General features: G+C 39.7%; 1 protein-coding gene across 1 annotated transcript in view; it reads right to left on the bottom strand.

Annotated features, from left to right (window-relative positions):
* LOC121964183 (ephrin type-B receptor 1-like) overlaps positions 1-18,095 on the bottom strand; it is a 110,354-nt gene that overhangs the window by 9,308 nt on the left and 82,951 nt on the right. The window contains exons 14-18 of the mRNA XM_042514399.2: positions 14,463-14,710; positions 8,136-8,203; positions 7,309-7,456; positions 6,740-6,889; positions 82-278 (exon numbers count right to left, since the gene is read on the bottom strand). Coding sequence (XP_042370333.2) covers positions 82-278; positions 6,740-6,889; positions 7,309-7,456; positions 8,136-8,203; positions 14,463-14,710 — 811 coding nt within the window. The remainder of the gene's footprint in view (positions 1-81; positions 279-6,739; positions 6,890-7,308; positions 7,457-8,135; positions 8,204-14,462; positions 14,711-18,095) is intronic.

Raw genomic sequence — 18,095 nt, 5'->3', positions numbered from 1 at the left:
AGAGACAGGGAAAAAAATACTGTTTCAGTGACACAGGAAGAGTGTGTTTGTGTATATAAATGAGTTTGTATCTCTCCTCACCCAGGTGCAACGTTGTTGGTGCCAGCTTTGAGAGATGCAGGATTGCGTATCATTTTGTCCAACATGCTGACAATATCGGGGAACTTTGGCCGTGCATTTCTGTCTTTCTGCCAGCAGTCCAGCATCAGCTGGTGCAGCACCACCGGACAGTCCATTGGGGCTGGCAGCCTGAAGTCCTGCTCGATGGCATTTATCACCTGGTCAAAGAAGGGAAGGAGGTAAAAGGGACAAGAGACAAATCAACAGAGAATTAACAGCTGAGTTTCAGCTCATAGTTTTGGTTTCACGACCCACAACTTTACAGTTCACTGTCTCATCAGTGCTGTTTTCAGATGCAGCAGGCAGATGTTTTAAGGAAAAAAATCTCTCAGAAAAAAGATTCAACACCTCCTACTCAGCAGCAAACAGCAGAAAGGCAAAGTCAGAAATGAGATGGTGAAGCATAATGAAGCAGTTAGAGGCTAATATGCCAGATATTTCCATTTGGGCTGGAGGAGACCAAAATAGAGCCAAAAATAGACTTGCTATTGGACTGGGGCAGCTGTGGCTCAGAAGGTAAAGTAGGTTGTGCACTGATCGTCCATTGCTCCTTCAGTCTGCGTGACAAAGTGTCCTTGGACAAGACACTGAACCCCAAATTGCTCCCAGTGATTCTTCCATTAGTGTGTAAATGTCTTTGAATAGTTAAAAACTCAGCTGCAGGTGGCACCTTGTACAGTAGCCTTGGCCACCAGTGTGTGAATATGTGAATGGGTAAATGTGACTAGTAGCGTGAAAGTGCTTTGAGTGGTTGATCGACTAGAAAAATGCTATATAAAAGTACAGGCCCATTTACCATTTTACTTACAGACTCACAACTCAAATGATGCTCTTGTTTTGTCGTATCTGCTGGATGTGTAAATGAGCAACTGTTTGCTAACACAAATGATAACGTGATAATATGTCAGTGTTGTGTTGCAGCTTCTTCTGCTATCCTTGTGTTTTTAGAAAAATCACACAACTACTACTTTTCGCTGCTTTACTGTCATGATTTTAATGTGTGTACAGCAACTATATTTATAGTTGATTATCTTTATTAGACATTTAAAATTATGTAACAGAATAATTATAATTTTTAACACACCTTTTCCAGGTCATTTTACCTTTTATTTTATTTTTTCCTTTTTACTAACTTTCGGGTAATTTTCTTGTCCTTTTTAATAATTTCTTGTTAAAGAAGTCCTCTTTTCTTTTGTTGCTCAATGCCTTCTTCTCATGGTTTTTAAAAGAACCAATTTGCTCAGGTTTCAAAGGGTTAAACAGCGTTTCTAGAAATGATTCTGTCCAAAGCTTTCTGATCCATAGAAGTGGTCGATCACTGCATGATGATTTCCATAAGCAGGTTCCACTGTATCATAATGAAGAGAAATTGCAGTTAAAGCATCTTGCAGCTTCATATTTTACTGTATTATTATATATTCTTTTCGCTTCCCTAATGTGGCGATGAGTTCTAGAGGTGATAGAATATGTGGGCGTGGTATCATTTTGAGAGAGATTTGATGAAAGCGTTCAAGGATTTGATTGCTGTAAAGTGATTTAGAGAGCATGGAGTCTCTGGAGAACTACTACAGTTTGGTTTTAGTTGTACAAGAGTGTTTGCCTCCGCCCACACCTGCATCACCCACACTGCTGGATGAGGAGGCATAGAAAGACGAAGAAATGAATAAATTCCAGCCACTTCAACTGCGTCCACGGCAGGTTGGAAATGCAAACACCATATTTGCACACTAATGTCCAAACACTCGCCTGTGACACATGATATTGTTCCGCTAGATAACTTCTAACCATGAGTTTATGAGGTCAAGCGTAGTTTTATATAATAGAAGGGGTTGTATAAATTCAGTTTTTTATTGGCTACATTGAAGTATCTCCTACCACAGGATGTCAAAAATGTATTTACACAAAGAGAAGAGATATAGATTTTTAATGTAGAAATTCTTAACATATAAGACATAGATGGGAAAAAGGATGAGAGTACTTTTCTGTGTGTGTTTAAATAAGCCCACTTTAACTAGCAGGGGAAATGGGAAATATCAGTGACAAGAGGGGAAAAATATTTTGAAAGGAATTTATTTTGTGATCAGACATCAGTAAATTGCACACAGCATGGTGTTGCTCTATGACGCTGAGGATATCAAAGGGATGAAACATCCAAAGTTGAGACCAGCTCTCTCGCTGCTGTTTGAGGGACACTTTCTATTTTGTGCTCAAATTTTGATTTGTCACTTCCTGTTGGAAAAGAAGAGTTCTCTGTTTCAGCTCCTTTGTAATTTTGAAAGGTGTATTTTTTTTACAGAAGAATCTCGCCTCCTTCAGCTTTAATTAAAACCACAGAAAAAAATTGGATTAGTTAAGAGGATTCAATTTCCATTTGAGAACTTCATCCTGACACAGCATGCAGTCGCACAGAATATCCGGATATTCATTGCTGAGCAGCGGCGGCGACGCCTGCTGCAGTCTCTGATGTCGAGGCAGGTAGTTTTACAAAGAGGAGCTTTTGATTTCATTATGCAGATATTGAGAATGATAAGGATCTGTCAAGGTTTTTATGTGAAAACTTTCTGGCGAGAATTTTGTATTGCAGGGATGTTGTGCTAAATACGCTGGCATACCTTTGAGTGCAGAATGTAATTATCCTGAACATCACAGGATTCAAAAACTCCTTTGACTGAAAGAGTAACTAGCTGCCTTGCCACCCAAAAAAATAATCAAAGAAAGGAAAAAGTTCCATGATCATTATCTCAAATTATTCGGCCCCCTGTGCCAGGAATATGGGAGTAATTTTTTTTTAAATGTCTCTGCAGCTTTAATTATGACAGATGCAATGTTTAAAACTCACATTGTTGTCCAACCTGATGGCTTAAACCACAAGTGGGTTATAACATGGTCTGTTTGTGAAAAGACCTCACATAATATCTGTTTTTCAGACTTTTTCCAAATCACACATCCAGTTACTATCTTCTTTCTATCTAGCCCAGTAATTATTTTTTATGTAAACAAACCCACAAGGAATCTGAGGGCTTGATTTTTTTTGTAATGATAGCTATGTGATGTAAACATGATGAGAGCTATTTAAGTCATCAATTTATGTTTAAAGGATATGTTTTGGGAAAATTTTGGGGAAATAAGGTTTGATTTGCTGTCTAGGCAAGACTTAGATGAAAAGCTTATTGCCACTCTCTCAGCTTGGGTAATACAACACAATACTGGTTGACCACAATAATAGTCCTCATAGGTCCATTACAAAAGAATGATATTCAGTTATGCTTCAGTTATTGTTTGGGAGATGAGTGCAATGTCTTTTCCCTATGAGCCTCTGGCAGTGTCTTGTGGACTAATAAACTTCACTATGAAAGTCAGTAGATAATGCCTGAATTTTCACTTTTGGGTGAACTATCCCTTTAAACTAGTTATTGAATTAAAAAACAAACAAACAAAAAAAACCCATCTTTAGTCCATATTTACTGTATATCTGTGTGTCTCTCATCACCTTGATACTAGATGATAATTTTGAAAGTGGCTGTTTTCCTCAAAGCAATATCATCAGTAGGGGTATTTCAATATTGCCCAACCTACCTAAATGTGAAGCCAAGCAAGCAACAAGCAGCTGGCTAGTTTAACTTAGCATGAAGACAACTGTCACATGACGTTGCCACACAAACAGGCATAGGAAAATCACTACACCTTGCCAAGAAATAGTCCCACACATAACCCCCCATTAAACAACATTTGGTGTCATGTAATGCGAAGCAGGTGGACCCAAATGCAGGATACAGCAGGTTACAGAAACTCAAAAAGATCACACAGTAACTGAACATCACACAAACAAATCAAGGATCCAACGAAGACTGAAGTAAAAACCAGGACTTTGATACAAACAAGTCTGATGAGGGGATGAAGTGCAGGTGGCAAAAAAGGGCAGCCATTCCCTATCACCTGACCTCTACATCCACCTGCACACCTGCTCATTATCGTCGCGAGTTCACCTGCTCTGCAGCCTCAGTGCTCTGCCAGATTTTCCTGTCAAAGCATTCCTCTATTTTTTTCTCTGCCTGTTTCTGGACTTTTGCCTGCCAGCTTTTCCCCTTTTGGATTTGAATGCCTCTCCTTGAATTTATCATTCAAACATTGTTTTTCCTGTTATTTCAGCTTTTGAGTCTGTTTGTGTCTTTTGGGTGCTACTGCTATGTTTTTTTTTTTTAAAACGGACTCTGCCTTTAATGAAGTGAATGCGCCATATAATTCCTTGAAATAATACTTCAACATGTTATTTTATTCAGCACACTGTAAAATTTAAAGTTAGTAGCCCATGTTAGTGTACTTGTAAGCTTTTCCTAACGGTTAAGCTGAGGGGATGCGGTGCTCCTACTGTAAATTCAGCGCCGGGGATTTGTCTGCTTGCTGCCTGAACTCTACTTGACCCCAACACACTTCTCAGGCTTTGTGCCGCATAAATTCTCTCTAAGCACCGCTGTCAATCAAAATAGCAGCGAGTGTAGTAAAACATCACAGGTCTCTTTCATGATTAATTCATGTCGAACACAGCACCTGTGGTGGCTCCACTGACAATTTCACCGTTCCGTGTTCTTTGAAATTTTGCGCATGTGTGTGTGCCTTTATGCACGTCAGCCTGTATGTGTGTGGTTTAGCTGTGTGTGTAGTATGTGTGAGATAAGGGTGTGAGGTTCATGCATAGTTAATGCCCCAACAGTCCCTCGTTAGCTATAGTGGTAACACACACTTTCTCCATCATTATACACTGTCTGTGCCATTATAAAACTGTCTCTGTCATTACACCGACTCCGTCATTACTGCTGCACAGACTGCTTCTATTACTACGGAGCAAGCATAGGGGAATGAGGAGTGAGGCGGCAAAGGGAGGAGGTGAGGAGAGACAGCAGGGGGGAGGTAGGAGACATTGGGGGAGTATAGTGTGAAATAAGGGGAAATAGATAGTTAAGGTGATGCAGATGCTATACAGGGAAAAGCTGACAAAAATGGGGGAATAATTTATTTTTATGAGATGAAAATGTGTGTCAGTCTTACAGCTGGAAAGGCATTTTGCCAATGATTAACTCCTCGTCAGTGGGACAGCTAACCAAATGGAAAACCTTCACATGGAGTGAGTTAATGAGGTCTAAAAAGCAAGTTCACCCTTAAAACCTGAGCGAATTTGCTGGATTCCTTTAAAAAAACATGGGAGGTAGACAATGAGCGACTTAAAAAAAATGACACCCATTGCCCCCAAAAAACTGCAAAAAATAAAATAAAATAAAAATAAAATGAATTACCTGAAAATTAGCAAGAAAACAAAGACAGAAAGGGAGCAAAGTAAAAAAATCAAACAAAAAATATTAATATAGAATAACATACAGTCAAATATGTAATTATTATCATTGTAACCACAGTTTTCTGGACATTTTTCCCCTGCCTTTTTAGAATAATTTTTAAATCTACTCATTTCTTGTAATCTTCTGGATATTTCTTGCCATGTTGCTTGTTGTCTTTTTCCCCATGTTTTCAAAAGAAATCAAATCAGTTTGCTCAGGGTTCAAAGGTTTTAATACTTGTGAAAAGTGTCTGAATGCACCACAGGAAAACTGATGTCAATCCATATTTCAAAGGGTTAAACATTGCTGCAGTACAGCTGTGTGTGTCAAAATGTGGTTTTACTGAGACAATATATGACAAAGTACCTCTAAATATTTCCTAAAAGAAGGACATTTTTAATATTTTGAAGTCAGTGAGCAAAGATCTGAAGATTTCCAGCAACAAAATTTATGTTATAATTTAAACTCAAGACAGACCGGGGGCTTATGGAATTCCCTGGCTCCTCTGTGTCAGAGCTATTAGATATATAGTTTCAGAAAGCAAGAATTGGGATTTAAAGCCTCGGCACTTTGAAGTGGGTTTTAGTGCCAAAAGTAACCATAATCTGAGTATCACATTTCTTCTCGGAATAGAAACCTAAAAATAAAAATTCCAGCAATCCGATCTTCTGGAACCTCCTTTTTCATGTACTGTACGTGATCCCCTTTAGGTTTAAACAGTAAAATTGAATACTCAGCTGTAAGAATGGATGAGCAGTTTTTATGATAAATTCAAACACACGAACAGCAGAGAAATGTGCACCTCTTTTTAAAAAGCTGCCAATCATTTCTAACCAAAAAAACATGCATAAATGTAACCTCAAACAGCTTATTAACATCATTTTCATGCCAGCACAGAGAGGGAAAAAAAGGGTATTGAAATGCAGCGGCAAATTGATCATACTGTGCAGGTAATTGGAATAAAGTTGTCAAGACAATGAAGTATTCCCTGAAGAAAAGATCAGCCGGAAAACAGAATCCTGATGCCTTTTGGTCTGATGTTCCTGGGAACAAACATTTCTGTGACACTTAAATTGATGTCCTCATTTTCCGTGTGTTTTCCAAGACATGCAGACATCCTGCTGTGAGAGACGGCAAAGGAAACAAACAAGCCTACCCCCAACCCACACACAAATACAGTCCAAAACGACAGTGTGTGACAAAAAAATGTCTCTCTCTCTCACACACACACACACACACACACACACACACACACACACACACACACACACAAGCATGTACTGACTCACATCTTGGTTGCTCATGTCCCAGTAAGGCCTCTCCCCGTATGACATCACCTCCCAGGTGACGATCCCATAACTCCACACATCTGAAGCTGACGTGAACTTCCTGTAGGCGATGGCCTCCGGGGCCGTCCACCGCACTGGGATTTTACCTCCCTGAGAGACGGAGAGAAAAAAGAGAAGAAGAGAGGAGGGGGTAAATGGTGGAAAAAAGACAAGATCTTTGGCTGTACAGATCCCCTCATGACATAAAGGCATACACCTTCATCACACAGTACTGAAAAGATGTCATAGGCAGTAAGGTCGCAAGTTATTGTGTTAAGGTCCAAGTCAAGTTGCTAGTCCTTACGTAATTTTGTCAAGTTGAGTCTAAAGTCATCAAATGTGTAACTTAAATCTGACTTGAGTCCAAGTCATGTGACTTGAGCCCACACTACGGATCATTAAGGTTTTGTTTGGCACCAATATAATTATAAATACTGTAAAACAGCATGAGTGTGCCCTCTTGAGCATACACTGTTTGCACCTATATCTTCTGTGTGTGTGTGTGTGTGTGTGTGAGAGAGAGTCCTCACCAGTGAGCTGGTATAGGTGGGATCAGAGGTGTCCTCCTCCAGATATCGTGATAATCCAAAGTCAGACACCTTACACACCAAGTTACTGTTAACCAGGATGTTCCGAGCAGCCAGGTCGCGGTGAACATAACTCATTTCTGCCAGGTACCTGTAACATCAACAGGATTTATTGAGCGGGTGTGTGTATGTGTGTATGCGTGTGTGTGTGTGTGTGTGTGTGTGTGTGTGTGTGTTATCCATTGCCAGCTACCTGGGCTACTATAAAAAGCTGATGGGATTTAGTGTGTGTGTTATCACTGCCAGATACCTTTGATAAAATGGGAATGGGATTTAAGGTCTGTGTACATGTACACATCTGTGTGTTATCACAGCAAGATACATGCAATAAAACACAGATAGGATCTAGTGTGGGAGTGTGTGTGTGAGAGAGAAAGAGAGAGCGAGAGAGAGAGAGAGAGAGAGAGAGCGCGGGAGAGAGAGCAGTGTTTCAAGCTGTCAGCCAACATGTTGAGGTGCTCTTAACTTGAATAAATAGAGTTTGTGTTTGGTCATGTAAGCATGTGTGCATGTGAGAGAGAGAAAGAGATAAGTCAAGCTGCTGTTGTCTGCTTGTGTAGAACACACGAGCAGACAGACAGTATCAGATATCACGTCATGAAATGTCATTGTGGTAGAACTGGTATTGTTACATAAAAATCTAATTTCACATAACAATCACTGAAACGTCTGGAAAAGTTTCCTCTTCATCTATATCATGAAAATGGATTTCTGTAGCAGAAGAGTGTGTGTGTGTGTGTGTGTGTGCGTGTGCGTGTGTGTGTTTGTACCTCATCCCAGACGCAATGCCCCTCAGCATACCAACCAGCTGGATCACTGGGAACTGCCCATCATTTTGCTGCAAAACCACAAACCATGACAGGATTATTTTTATTTTTTCCGTTATCAGACCTTTTCACTTTAGTTATTTCCAGACAGTCAAAGATATGTCAGCATTTCACAGAAAATGTCATGGCAGAAGCTGTAAAAAAGTTGAGGAAAAAGTACCTTTTATCAAAACAGATGACAGTTACATGTTTCTAAATGTGGCTGTGCTGTGATTAAGGTGATGTGAGGAAAATAAAGCACAGAAACACACTCTGATGATTGCTGGTGTCATATGTTTTAACATCAACTTAACAATTTTAATGCTTCAGTATTTAATTTTCTGATAATACCACAGCCTTTGGTCTTGGGGTTTCAGACAAAAATATAATAATAGATTAAAACAGACATCTTTATTGTCCACTCTTGTGGAAATATGTGTTAGGTCTCACAGACATACTCTACATTCACCTTAAAAAATTCCCTGCCATGGGTTTGAGTATATAAGATCATGACAATACATACATAATAACAAAGATTAACGTACTAAATATTAACAATTAAAATATATAACATAATAGAAATTATAAAAACACCAGCATTCAATAAAATATAATTGAAGTAATTTTAGTAATATGACAGAAAATGGCATAAAAGGTCTCTCAAAGATGTTTTTCATTACTCTGGGTACCCTGTAGAGGGCTGAAGGGAGGACGTTTTTTGGAAGCCAACAAGGAAGTTGACATCACCCTGGTTCCCTTGTCTACAAGCCTATGGGATATCTCCACTGGATTTTGGATTATTGCACTAAATAAGCTCTGTGGCAAACAAACTTTAATGTCACTTACATGTTTTGTTCAGCAAGATAATCTTCCCAAATGAACACAACTTTTAGGATTTTTGAAGCCTAAATACATTAGCCAGAGGTAAAAAGCTGATATTGCACCATAGTCGCATGACTTCATCATAACCACAACAAGGCTTTAATGCTGTGTTTGGCATCATGGCATTTTGTAGGCTCATTCGGCCACTTATAAAGCACTGCCTTTTTCAAGAGACATAAAAGCTTCAAAATTCACAAGTGGCATATCTACTGAGGTATTTTTTGATTGTAGAACAAAATGTGAAAATCTCTTACGCCATTCAAAAAACCCACTGACTAATAGATGAGGGGAAATTGAAGGGCAAACATGCTAACTCATATCCAGGTTTAAGGACATATTTAGGTTTAGCTGCAGCTGGAGCAGCAACAGGACTTGCCCACCATCAGTCCACGATCTTTGGTTCAGAAGCAGAAGCCCTGATGAAAATGCTAAGTTAGCCCTTAGCTAGCTTTGAAGTATTAGGTTAAAAGTAATGCAGTTCAGGTTAGGATTAGGTTAAGGGTAAAGGCCTTTGCACCGTTTTGTTTTCTTTTTTATGGATTTTTTTGAACTTGTTATCCAAAAAAATCAAAATGTTATGCAAATAAACCTTACACACTGATCCTGATGCATTTTATTGCTCTATTCGTTGTGAAAATTTGAGACAACAATCAAGGACACATTTGCTCATCACCATCATCATCATCATCATCATCATCATCATCATCATCATCATCATCATCATCCACCTAAATATTACAATCTCACCTGTTAAAAGTAGGCTTTCTGAGTTATGAAACGATACTGTGAGCCATGGTTCTCTCTCTTGTTCCAGATGTGTCCCACTGCCACACTCCCTTCACAGTTTATTCGTCAAAGAACTCTCTAAAGGTTTATGAGGGATGCAAAAAAATGGAGAAAATCTAACCTGCTCCGCAACATTAATGACAAAAGCTTTGGAGTCAGTATGTTAACATGACTGATACAACCTGAGGTCTCACTGATGTTTAGACATGTAACAATGACCAAAACTTACTCTGTATGCAATGGTCTTAAAGGTTACATTCCTTATGTAGGCAAGGTAAATCCCATCTACATGTATAATGAATAAATAATAACTTAGATAAAGTGGATTATTGCTACATACTAACCGTCATGTTAGATGGTTTGACTTCTGCTGGCAGTTTGTAGGTGGCGTGTCGTAAAGGATTCAAACACAGTGCGGCCACAGCTTTACATGTCGCCTCCTTTCTGCAACACTCTATATTATCTTCCTGAGGGGAGTTCTTCAAATTCATTAAACAAAGGATGTGAAGGTTCATGAACTATTAACGTAGCTTCCCTCCTGGTTTCTGGTGGTGCACAGCTCCTTCAGCTCTCTCTGGAGGTTCCATATAATCTAGCTGACAGTGTTAACTATTTTTGTGAGCTTGTTTTTGCTCCTAGCACCTACATTTTCACACCAGCATGTGATTTGGTGGAAAGGTATACTTTCCACTAGAGTGGTGTAAACTATACTCAGAAATTCTTTGCTTGTGTCAAAGCTATTTCATTTGCAAAGAAACTATCTTTGCATCGTCGTCTTAAAAATGTAGCCTGAGTGTTCATTAAAATTTAAGTTGGTGTCTGAGGTCATTCCTAAATATTTAAAATGTGACGAGTCAGAATGTTTCAAAGTGCTTTTAAGGTCATTTAACGGTGGTTAATGCCCCCTCACAGCACACATTTAAAATTTTAGGATTGGAGGGCTTTGTCTGCCAATATTTATAACTTTCCTGAGCAACACCACCTCTTTCTCATCCAAATCTGAGCACTAACACTGCATGTACTAGACTATCATAAACAAGACTATCATAAACATGCTAGTTCATCAGTTAGTTTCACTTAGAATTAAATGAAGCAGGCCGATGCTCTATACATTGCAAGTGGCGGTAAAATCAACTTGCAGAGTTAAGAAAGTAAGAATTAATTGTGCTGTTTTTCCTCTTTGGAGAACAGTTCCGTTAACTAAAGATGTAAGATAGAATAATTAAACAGGGACTGATTCTGCATCAGGGTCTTTGATAATACGCACAGACGGGCTTTCACTGTCCCAAAGATGTGCAGAATGTGATACGATGTAAAAGTGGTTCATCCTATAATTGCGATAATTTAAATGAAGTTATTGGACCAGAGGTGTTTATAGAATAACATTTTTGAGAGTTTTTGCAAATATCCTCTTACTGTGCACAAACAGACATAAAATTCCTGAGCTGAATATATAAAAATCAACAGAAAAACATACATTAGGGAGCTGGAGGCTTGTTGTTGTTATGAGACATATTGACGAAACCCAAAAACCTTTTTGCTGTTTTACTCTTTTCACCTTTGGGCCAGACAGTATCTGTCTCTTCTAAACATCACTGACATCCCTGCTGACATAGTTGCAGTCGAAGGTGTTTGTGTGTCTTTTAATTCACTTTGTGCATCAAACCATGCCTTTGATGCTCCTCTAGCCTAATCCTCTGCCAGCAAAACCTTCTTCTAGGTACAAACACACACACACACACACACACACACACACACACACACACACACACACACACACATTGATCCTCTGGGTCTTGCGCCTTCAAGATGGTCACGCTAGGACAGCAACACCAGTGAGATCGATCATTGTGTGTGTGTGTGTGTGTGTGTGTGTGTGTGTGTGTGTGTGTGTGTGTGTGTATAGTGTGTATGAGTCAGCGGATGATTTCTGAGTCAAAAGGGGTCACGCTGTGAGAACCAAACATCAAAGAGTTTCTCTTTCTGTCTTTAGAGGCGCCTCGAAAGGAGGGCAGGATCAAAGAGACGGACAGACTGACAGACAGACACGCTGGCAGGATGAGGAGGAAAGAGCACAGGAAGGAAAAGAGAGGAGAAAAAGAAGAGCAGGAGGTTGTTTCTGTCTTTGTCTCTCTTTCTCCAAAAACTCCCACTCCTCCCCTCTCATCTGTTTTTCGGTTTGGGTATTTATGTGTTTGCGGTATTTGTGACTTGAGACTAAAGACAAGTGCGTATACAGAGACTGTAGGTACATATGTAACCACATACAGTATGTACAGTGTACTTATGTGTGTTTATAAGCTGTTCTACCAAAAAATATGACATTGATCCCATCATTGATGTTATTTTCCTCAACTTCAGTTTGTGATGAAAATTGAACTTTCCCACCATCCATAAAAGGTCCAGTGTGTAGGATTTGGGGAATATGTTGGCAGAGATGGAATATAATTTAAGAAGTATGTTTTAGTGTATAATTACCTGGAAATAAGAACTGATGTATTTTCATTATCTTCAGTGAACTGTTTATATCTACATAAGGAGCAGATCCTTATCAATGGAGATCGCCTTGTTGCAGGCTATGTTTTTACAGTAGCCTAGAATGGACAAACCAAGCACTGGCTCTAGATAGGGCCACTCACATTTTTTCATCCATCAACCATACTTTGGAGCCCCTCCTTAATAAGACCATAGGAAAAACTTTTTTTTTATGTGAAGCTCCCAATAAAAACCGTAGTAGTAGGGCCAGACCCGAAAATTCAGTTGAATGGATATTCGTTAATTGGTTTTTAATTTAGGAATGACATATATTTATATTCTGTATATATATATATATTGCAGAGGAGAAATTTCATTACAATGTTTGTGAGAAAAAAACTTTAAAAAATACATCTTACATCTTAGATTTGCTGGCGTTAGTATGGTCTACATTCATTTGTCCATGGTGATAAAAACTCACAAGCTGTGTAATGTCACAAGAAATGCATAGAAAGGTCACTGAACCCAACACTTCCGGAGTTTGAGTTGGTCTACTTAGCCCCTCTTTTTCTTTCTGTTTATCATGATCCTGCTGCTGCGCCTGTCACACACACAGTGACAGGAATGATCATTTTACCAAATGGTTATTAATGGGTTTATTTCTGTGTTGGTGTGAGCAGCACTGGAACGCAAGCACATCAGCCCCCCTGCAGCTCGCCCGAGTGGAGCCCTTCTGTGCTGCACAGAGCAGGCAAGTTTTAACATCTTCCATAGTAAGGACAGTTATCATTTCAGTTGCACAACCAAATTTGATTAATTTTATAACACTGGACACAGTTTGTTGTATTGCGGGTCTGTCAGGGGTTTTGCAACTTCACAAACTATAAAGTGTCACAACTGCTGTCAAGCAGTCGGAGGCACTTGGGCTTCTGCATGGTGTCTCTATCACCTGACGCTGAAGCTGTAGGCACATGTTGTCTCTGATGCAGAAACTGTTGTGGTCAGGATTCCCGGCACTCCCTCACCTGACGCTAAAGCTCCGGGCGCAAGGTGTCTCTCTCTTTCAGGGGTCAGCTGTGGGCACACAGTGTCCCTTGCACCAACGACCGAAGCTCCAATTATTCAATGTTGTTAAATGCTGAAGCTCCAGAGCCTAGAAATCGGTTTTCGGTGTAGCCATAGTTAGCAGGTGCTGGGTTAGCGGCTCGTCTCTGACATGCCAGTCAACATCGGAGAAACATTCATTTGCACTTTCAGTTGCGTTATTCTGTGTTTTTAATGGTTTTAATCACCTGGTCCATTTATTTTGAAGAGGAAAAGACCTCTGTGAACATTTTGGCTTCTTCTGTTTAACTTGTTACAGTCAGTAATCCTTATCGCTAGATGACGCTAAATCCCCCTAAATCTCCCTAGATCATACACAGAGGACCTTTAAGGACTGTTAGTAAGTCATTTAAAATAATTTCATTATTATTAATTTCATTCAAGTTAGTTTTAATTGTAAATTGTATAAGAACTGTTTGATATGCTGACAAAACAATCTCAGCTCGTTCTGGTGCTTTCAACTGTGCTGACGCGATCCGACCGTTATGACCATAATAAACAAGAACGTAAATGGACTTTAAAAAGACATGAAAATATAAGCTCTAACTCTGCCTCTTACTTTGAGTCATAGGGATGCTGCTTATTTAATCACAATTACTAAATGGTATAAAGACATTTTTGAAGCAGAGTAATTTTTCCAGTAAATTTTAGTAGCTTTAAGATGAGATTGTTTTCACTGCTTCAAAGGTAATGAATGAAATGTTAAACTCTAGTTTTATAAATATGTCCTAGGGGTCTTCAGAATCATGAAACGTTTTAACATCCACATTCTATAGTGGCAAACACAATCTGCTGAAGAGCATGTGACACAGTTTAAAGCTCCAGAATAACCGAGTATCTTAAGCTTAGATTAAGACTGCCAGCTGCTGTTTCCAAAGTCAAGAATGAACTAACTACTTTGACTATCAAGCTGTACGATTTTATTGACCTTCGATCCAGTAAAACTCATTTTCTTTAGATGGACGTTTATATAACTTGTAAGATCAGAGTGTTAAAAAAGCTACACCTGCATGTGTCTGTGTAGAGTATATATGTGTTACTCACCCTGAGAAATGAGTCAAGTGCTCCGTTCTCCATGAACTCCGTGATGATCATCGTAGGTCTGCTTTTGGTGACGACGCCCTCCAGTCTGATAATGTTTGGCTGGTCAAACTGGCCCATGATCGATGCCTCGGACAGGAAGTCTCTCCTCTGCCTCTCAGAGTAGCCAACCTTCAGGGTCTTGATGGCCACAGGAATTTCTTTTTTCCCGACAGGCTTCAGGCGACCTTTGTACACCTCCCCAAACTCACCTGAAAAAAGGAGAAAACATTAAGTGGCTGAAATTAAAGATACTGTCTAAGAGCATAAAACAGTATAAGACTCAGCAGGGAGAAACAAGTGCATAATTGGAGATGGTTGTCTTTATAATGCTGCTTTGAATTCAGAGCCCTTAAATAAATGATTACATAATAAAGGGTGAATAAATAATTGCATTTTAATCAAATTTTATGATGTAGAAATGGGTCACCAGTGAAGGGGCTGAAATTCATACCATTTGGCTTCCATTCATTATTAAAAATCCTCCGTCAATAAGACAAGAAGGAGCATGCTGTCCTTTGCCGTGGCAGAGTCGGGCAGTTGCGAGAGGGGCAGGGCGTGTTAAACACATAAACACTCACTCAGTTGTTGGAGCTGCCCTCTGCATGCTCAATCTTACAATGATGGCCTCTGAGCAGCTTTGCTCGACCAGATTGAGGTCGAGGGCTTTGCCCAAGGGGACACTGGAGGTATTTTTGGAGGCCGAAAGAACAACAAAATTGAATCCCCTCAACAGCTCCTCTCAGGGGGTGTGAAAGGGTTTGTAGCAGAGGTTGGCAGACAAGATAAAAGCGACAATGGCATTATTATAGTGAAGGTACTTGGCTTTGTACACCACACCTCAACTTTCATCTAGTGGTTTAAACAAAGGCAGCCAGGTGGCCTCATGGATGAAGAGATTGTACCATGTTCATAGGTTTAATCCCTACAGGCAGTTTAATTATTCTTGAAGGCCAAAGTATTTTCTAACTCTGTTCCACAGACTGTATGAATGAAGTGGACTAGCCCCGGGGTCTGAAAAGAGAAGCCAATGCTGAAATGCCTTAAACCTGCATTCTTGCTAATGGCCAGTAGGGTGCGACCGATAGCAAAAATAAGCGTTTAGAACTTTATTAGAAAACTAGCCTAACTTTCACTTAATTTATTACCCCAGTAAACATTCCTAATGAGCTTATTAGCACAGTCTTTAGTCTTGCAAAGCCAGACCAGTCTTCACAGCGCTGCGTCAGCACTTGACAGAGGAGTGGAATCAATGTACTAGCATTCTGCTATAGGACAAAAAATGCTCTGGCTTGTTTTTATTTCTTTGAAACCCCTCACAATCTTCCTGAACAACACTAAACCCAAGAAGAAGCAATAGTGCAAAATATTGCCAGGGGGAACACACACAGTGATGGGGATAAGTGATAGCATCACACCTCTAACATTACCTAATGGTTATTAACAGGTTAAACAAGTTTGGCAAGCCATTTCTGTATTGGCATCTACAAGCTTTTTGAGACTGCTTAACAGCTTAGTGTTGTGTCCTGGGTATCCAGGAGGAGAGCTGAAACAGTAACAGCTGTAATACAAAGATTGCTGATCCAGTAGGGAGTCGGGACGGTCCGAAATCAGACTCACAGTGCAAAAACTATCATATTCAGGTGTAGTTTGACTGGAGATATTTGGAAAGATAGCTATATGATCATCTGACAAAAACATTTGATGGAGTACACTATACCTTTTAAATACAACTGTTTTTCAGGTAGTTCTTGGGACGACTAAACTGGTAGTACCCCTTGAATCCAAAAGGTTTTACTGTTTATGAATTTGATTACTCGATGACATACTTTATTATTCATTATTTGTTAACCAATTTGGTGTTCCAGGGAGTAGTACTGTGATCCAGCAGGTGATCATTTTTTTTAGATTTATAACTGACATATGCTATGCAGTTAAAAGTCAGACATGTTTCAGTTGGATCAGTCAACGCAGTGTCCCAGAATGCACCATGTTCAAAACAAAAGACACACAGTGTGGAGGAGACAAATGCAGTGTTGTGCAAAAAAAACCAAAAGTTATTCTATTTTAGGATTTCCAGCATTCCCTTTCATAATGTTTTAGGAGGCAGAACTGTTTCAACTAAAAGCTGCAGGAGGTTGCCACCTTCATGTGTCTTTGGTTCTTGCTTTTTTTCTGAGTTGGAATGTCGATCAATGAATTGAGTGGTCGTGGTTCGTTATGATGTTAAAAATTATGAACCATTTTGAACTTGTTCAATGCACAGAAAATTTCCTACGCTGCCGGAGACACAGATGTCTTTTGTCACAGTAAATGCAGTCATATGCTGCTCGGGGACATGAAAATTGAATATCGCTTCAAAATAAAAGTCCTCATCTCAGAGATATAAATCATGTGTGAATAATAGATGAGTGATGGGAATTGGATGACAGGCTGTGTCGTCCTGTCTCACTGTGATCTCTGCTCCACATCTCACTGCTCATTAAAAACTATCTACTGTCACTGCTGTAAACCAGCTCAAGTAGAGATGGATGGAGAGCGAAATGGGATGAAGAATGGAAGAAGAAATGGGTTGGTGAAGTGAAAGAGTAAGAATGGAAATGAGGCATTGACAATAAGGGCAAAGAAGGGAGGAAGAATGGAAGGATGGATGGAGATGGATGAAAGCAGCAATTTTGGAGGCGAGATCGGGTGACATGTCACTTCCTCTTCTAAAATAGATGTGGTCGAGGAAAAGACGGAGCACTGATTGGTATTCATTGGTTTTATTCTGAAATCATGTCTAAAAACAGTATATCAAATACATCGAAAGTTAATAAAGAAGCCTGTCAGGTTAGATGTTATAGCTGCTTTCTATTGTAAACGTAAGTGTTTCAGGACTTAAATAAAATGCTTTTAATGAATGACATTTCTTGCAGTGTCAGTGATAGTAATAAGGGAGGAGGAAAAGAGAAGGGTGTTATCACAGAGAGAGAGGAAGAGAGAGTGAGGTGAGATATTTTTATCATCTCCTTAGGGTGCTTTCTTCTTTTATCTTCCCTCCTCAATCTGTTGTTCTGCCTTTTCCCCCCTTGGTTCTTTGTTTTAGCATTTCTCCATACGCAAACAAACTCTAAAACTCTAGAGGGGCTGAATCACAGAGAGAGATGGAGATAGGAGGAAGTATCAAAGAAGTACAGCAAGAAAAACAAAAAGAGAAAGTCAGAGGGAGGGGGAAAGACAATAGAGCTGTGGATGAATTTTTACTTTCTATGGTGGTAGAATGGGAGAGATTCAACCGTTTCAGAACTAAAAGTCGGACCACATCTCATATCACCTTGGCTCAAATCTTCCCTCCCCTCCCCATGGTTTTCATCCCTCCTCCGTCACCTCTGGCTGAGGTGAGAAACCTTCCCCTGAGAGAAATAAAGCGAGAAACGGAGGGATTACGGAAAGCCTCTCAGAGTGGCTCAACAGAGCAAAGCCGAAAGCACATACTCTCAGCGGTGAGGGTCTGAATCTGGTTCATGACCTTTATCACACCGGGCTCCATGGCCATTTGGGTTTGATTGGTTTTGGTCCAAGGAAAAAAAAATGCCTCTATTCTGCGATCTATTA

This window comes from Plectropomus leopardus, chromosome 5, assembly GCF_026936395.1.
Source record: "Plectropomus leopardus strain MGB_pleo_1.0 chromosome 5, ASM2693639v1, whole genome shotgun sequence".
Classification (NCBI taxonomy): Eukaryota; Metazoa; Chordata; class Actinopteri; order Perciformes; family Serranidae; genus Plectropomus; species Plectropomus leopardus.
This window is presented reverse-complemented; position numbering and strand designations above follow the sequence as displayed.